Source organism: Mya arenaria, chromosome 10, assembly GCF_026914265.1.
Source record: "Mya arenaria isolate MELC-2E11 chromosome 10, ASM2691426v1".
Classification (NCBI taxonomy): domain Eukaryota; kingdom Metazoa; phylum Mollusca; class Bivalvia; order Myida; family Myidae; genus Mya; species Mya arenaria.
Window position 1 is genome coordinate 66,411,453 of NC_069131.1, and position 5,764 is coordinate 66,417,216.

The 5,764-nt window shown below is 37.6% G+C and overlaps 1 protein-coding gene across 1 annotated transcript; it reads left to right on the forward strand.

Moving 5' to 3' along the window:
* The first annotated feature begins 1,071 nt into the window (after positions 1 to 1,071).
* On the forward strand, positions 1,072 to 1,563 carry LOC128204936 (uncharacterized). The gene has a single exon (XM_052906337.1). The coding sequence runs from the start codon at positions 1,072 to 1,074 to the stop codon at positions 1,561 to 1,563; it is 492 nt and encodes a 163-aa protein (XP_052762297.1).
* The last annotated feature ends 4,201 nt before the right edge of the window (positions 1,564 to 5,764 follow it).

The window sequence follows — 5,764 nt, forward strand, 5'->3', positions numbered from 1 at the left end:
CTTCGTGTTCTGGGCGCACCACAAAGTATGGGCGACGATCAGATAATTTTTGTGTTCGATCTGTAGACGGTTCAACCGACATTCAGTTGCCCCTTGTTACTGAATGCAATGATATTCCAAACGAAATATCTGAAATTCCTACCCCAGAAGTTGCAAAGGCTTATGAGCATCTGAGTCAACTAGCCGACAAGATACCAGAAATTTGTGATAGCAAGATAGAGCTTTTAATCTGTAGAGACCTACCAGAAATTCATCACATCATCCAGGAACTAATGACTGGCAGTAAAGGCATGCCCTTCGCACAAAAGCTACCCCTTGGTTGGGTGATAGTTGGAGAAATCTGTTCAGGTCAAATGCATGTGCCAGACTTAGTATCTGTAAATAAGACATACGTGAAAGCTGAGGGACACACAACATGCATACAGCCTTGTCAATACAATTTGAATCTCAAGGAGTGTTTTAAAGGAGACTCGGTGTTAATGCGAACCGTGAATGATAATCAGGTTGGATCTTACATTGAAGACAAGCAATTTTTACAACTAATGGAAGAAGAGATGAGATTAGAATCTGATGGAATATGGTCAGCGCCACTTCCATTCAAAGCTGATAGGCAGCAACTGCTGAATAACAAAGCACAGGCATGGCGACGAGCTCAAATTTTAGATTCTAGTCTGAAAAAAGAAGCTTTAAAATGAGAACATTTTGTAAACATCATGAGCAGAGTAATAGACAGTGGTGCAGCTGAAGTTGCCCCCCTGTTGTAGGGAGTGAGTGTTGGTACTTACCTCTTTTCGGAGTTTACCACCGGAATAAGCCTGGCCAACTCAGAGGCGTCTTTGACTCTTCTGCTGTGTACCAAGGGATTTCCTTAAACAATGTTTTAATGTCTGGTCCAGACATGATAAACAGCTTACTAGAGATTCTAATGTGATTCCGCAAGGACGAAGTTGCTGTTTCTGCAGATGTAGAACAGATGTTCTACAGATTTAGGGTATTGCCAGAACATCGAGATTTTCTTAGGTTCTTTTGGTACAGGAACAATAATAAGAAGAAAATCTGATAGAGTACAAAATGTGTGTGCATGTTTTCGGCAATTGTGCGTCTCTGGCGGTCGCAACATATGGGTTACGGAAGTCTGTTCAGAATGCAGACAAAGAGGTACAAGACTTAAACAGAAATTTTTACGTGGATGATGCCCTGACATCCAAACCAAAAGCTGATCAAGCTATAGAGCTTATGAAAACAACCAAAACTGCATTGAGAGAAGGGGGAAACATTCGACTTCACAAAGTTGCTTCAAATAACTTAGAAGTATTGAAAGTCTTTCCTACTGAAGACTTAGGAGGTGATCTGAAGTCTCTCGATTTTAGAACAGACATCTTACCAACTCAAAGAAGCCTTGGAGTTGCTTGGGACCTAAAAAATGTTGAAGTTGAAAACAAACCATTCACTAGGAGAGGGGTACTTTCAATGTTGAATAGCATCTACGACCCCCTTGGATTCATCGCCCCGATTACCATTACTGGGAAGATACTGTTACGTGAAGCAACACCGCAAGGATGACCATTAAATGAAATGGCAAGAATGGAGAGAAAGTCTTCAGAATTTGGAGACCATAGTTATACCTCGAGCATTTACTTTGTTCTCATTCAGTCTGGCAAAAAAAGTATCTGTTTGGATCTTCTCAGATGCTTCAGAGAAAGCTATTGCGGCTGTATCGTATCTGAACTTATCACACTTCGATGGGCATTCATCATCAGGTTTCTTGCATGGAAAAGCAAAACTGGCTCCTTCGAAGGGACACAGCATTCCAAGGCTAGAATTATGTGCTGCTGTGTTAGCTACAGAAATTGCAGAAACTATCTCAATTCAATTAGACATTCCTTTGGATGCAATGACCTTCTTCACTGACAGCAAAGTTGCCTTAGGTTACGTATGCAACAAGACATGAAGATTCTACACGTATGTCAGCAATCGAGTGGAACGAATTCTGAACATATCTACACCCAAACAATGGAGATATATTCATACCGACGAAAACCCTGCTGACATATCCACCAGGTGTGCATTCATTTTGCCAGACATTAGCAACAGTATTTGGATTAAAGGAGGTCTATCTTCAGAGCATGGTTAGACAATACCAGATATTCAGAGTTCCAGTGAGACCTTTAACCTAGCTGTTAAACCCAGGTGAAGACTGCGAGATCCGACCAGACATCAAGGTGAAGAAAACTGTTGAAACGGAAAACATATCATCTAGGTTTGAGAAATTCTCTATATGGCAGTCATTGATTAGAGCCCTTACTGTCTTGAAAAGGGCATGCATCTCGCTCAAAAGTGACGACAACACTCCAATGAACGATGTTGCCTTTATCAGACTCATAGAAATTTTTGTGATCAGCACCATACAGAACGATGTGTATGGCACAGAAATGAAACTGCTTTCTAGAAATGAACCCATACCAGCAGGCAGTAGTATTTCTTCCCTGAGCCCGTTCATAGATGAGCATGCTATTCTTCGAGTTGGAGGGCGCATAGGTAAAGCAGAAATTTCAAGCAACATCAAACATCCAGCAATTATACCAAAAAAGTCACATGTAGCCTCATTGATAGTGAGATATTTTCACGAAAAAAAAACAACATCAAGGAAGGCTCATTACAGAAGCTACATTAAGAAACAACAGTTTCTGGGTCATCGGAACAAAGAGACTTGTCTCAAGTATAATTCATAAATGTGTTGTCTGCAGAAAACTTAGAGGAAAATTCCAAGGGCAAAGAATGGCTGAACTACCTTCGGACAGAGTAACCAGGGGCTCCTTTCACTGTAGTTGGCGTAGACGTGTTTGGGCCATGGAACATTGTGGCACGTAAGACGAGAGGCAGACTTGCAGAGAGCAAAAGATGGGCTATTCATCCGTTCAATCCAAACGCTATACACAAATAACTTCTTCTCCGCTCATGCAATGTAATTGATGAGGAAGACATTGACCTCTCGATCAGCTCGCAGAATCTCAATGCTAGAGAGTCGGTAGAATGCAACAACAGTACGACCTCTAACCCATTTCCAACTGAACCATTGGCATCATCAAGTCCGAAGCAGATAGGATTTCAGAATCATGATGACTATGAACCATGTCTAAGCGCTGAATCTAGCGGTATGCAATTTGATGACAATACTTTCATTGTAAAAAACCCACAAAAAACTGCCTTTAAACTTGATAGATTTTAGGATCGACATTAAATGTTTCTGAAAGTGACCACTCAGGGTCCATTTACGTTATAATCTTCCGAGAGTCGCTGAACTATGATTATTTTTGGGCAAATATCTATTATCGCTGAATGTTTTGTTTTGTATAACTAGAGCTATCACTGAAGGTAATTAATACCCCCGAACGCCGCCTTTCATTATGATGTATCATTGTTTGAAGTTTTATGAAATTCCATCTAGTAGTTTTCAAGTTACTATCAAAGTTTGACAAAAAAACAACAGAAAAAGGCAATAACTCTGTAATTTGCTAAAATAGTGTAATGATTCATGTACACTGAACTCCCTCTCATTATGATCTATCACTGTATGAAGTTTTATTCAATTCCATCCAATAGTTTTCATGTTATGCTCCGGACAAAAAAAAGTAACAAAGGACAGTTACTCAGTAATTAGCTGAAATAGAATTGCGGTTCCTGTACACTGCACTCCCTTTCATTATGATCTATCACTGTATGAAGTTTTATTAAATTCCATCCAATAGTTTTCGAGTTATGCTCCGGACAGGAAAAAAGTAACAAAGGACAATAACTCGGTAATTAGCTGAAATAATGTTATGGTTATTGTACATTGCACTTCCTCTCATTATGCTCTACCATTGTTTGAAGTTTAATCCATTTCCATCCAGTAGTTTTTAAGTTATGCTCCGGACAAGTTAAATTGCAACGGACCGACCGACCGACCATAATATAGTCGGGAGTCCATAAGGGGAAAAGTCGCTTATTTTTGACGGTACATGGCATCGGAGAGTAGAATTTGGCATGCATGCTATATCTTAACTATATGATATGTTAGCAATCTGAAACTGCCCCATGCCATCCGAGATTTGGCCCTATATGCTCAGAATTAGGTCAAAGGTCAACTGAGTGCACTTTATGTACATGGTAATTGAAAAAACATCATATCTTTGTCAGTTTTAGGTTTACAATAACCCAACTGGTATCAAAATGAAGCTTAGGCTTACTAAATTTTATATACCTAATTTGTATACTCATGAATATTAATGAGAATGTCCAAAAAAGGGTGATTTTTTAAAAAATATAATAATTTATGGCCAATAGTTTTGCAATATCTTCGTTATTTATGTTATTTATACAGCCAGACTTTACCAAAATAAGGATGAGATATTCCTCTATCAGTAAATATATACTTTTTAATATTTTGATGCATCATTTACATGCACAATTACTGCTTAAAGTGGGTGGGGTAACTTGACACCAAAATCTTGAAAAATCCAAATGTTGTAAAATTAAAAAATCCGATGTTGTTTTCTTTTACATATAGTTTATGTATATAATGTGTATTAATTACCAGTATTTGTACATGGATCAATAACAATTATATAGGTCAAAGGTCATTCAAGTGCAATAATAAGTCAATTCAAGTCAATGTGTTACGTCGGGAGACCATAAGCGGAAAAGTCGCTCATTTTTGACGGCCCATGGCATCATAGAGTATAACTGATTCAATTTCATAATCGTATTGCCCAATATCAGCTGTGTGTGACTCCACACAATGCCACTGACAAAATCGAATGTGAAGGTGAGAAACTAGGTCAAGGGTCAAGTAAGTGCAAAATTTATTGAAACTCTACCTGTCTTACTCGATGTCGTTTAACTTTAAAACGCTTATATTTATCAACTTATATTTTGTTCTATATTATCATTGTATATATAGCTTTCTAGTAAATTCTCCAACAATGTTTCCAAAAGGTAGGGTTAAGGTCATTTAAAGGTCAACAAGCGAAACATACTCGAAAATTTTAGTATACATAATATGTTTTCTTTTTATTTAGCTTTATGCATCTTTATATTGGTGTTTAAAGGTAATACAAAACAGCCCATTGTATAATCTTTGGTTTCAGCAAAATTGGGCACTAGAATGATGTCGGTTACTATGGTTACCAACAAAGCACAAAACATTGCCCAGGTTTGCTGATTCAATGACTTATGTTTTGCATATCTTATATCTGTTTTATTTAATAAATATGTTTTTTTATTAAAAATATATATCAGTTCTATGAACATATAGCTTTTGTGAGGCCAACTTTTAAAGTCAAATAAGGTCAAGGTCAATGTACTTTCGAGGTCAAACACGGAAATTAGCAAATAAAACAACATCTATGTGTTATCAAGAATTATTTGCCTTTGTTATGCTGTTTGGTACACACAAGTGTATTAGTGAGGATGGAAAAATCTGCAACTGTGAACGTTGCCATGGCAATAAAATAAACCAGAATAGAGATTACGCACATGCATAACTCATTGACGTCTCCTGGTATTATAAATGTTCACTATTTTATGTTGACAACAGCCTTATATTTTAAGTATATGTGTTTTTGCGAAAGGTTCATTCAAACAAGTATGAACATTTTTTTTTGGAGTTATCCCACCTTGTTATAATTCGCCTAGTTAAAACCAAGTTACTTCCCTTGTATAGAAGTTTGCCATTTAGCCTACATAAACATTGCAGTGACCTGATAGTCCCTTTCACTGTAAG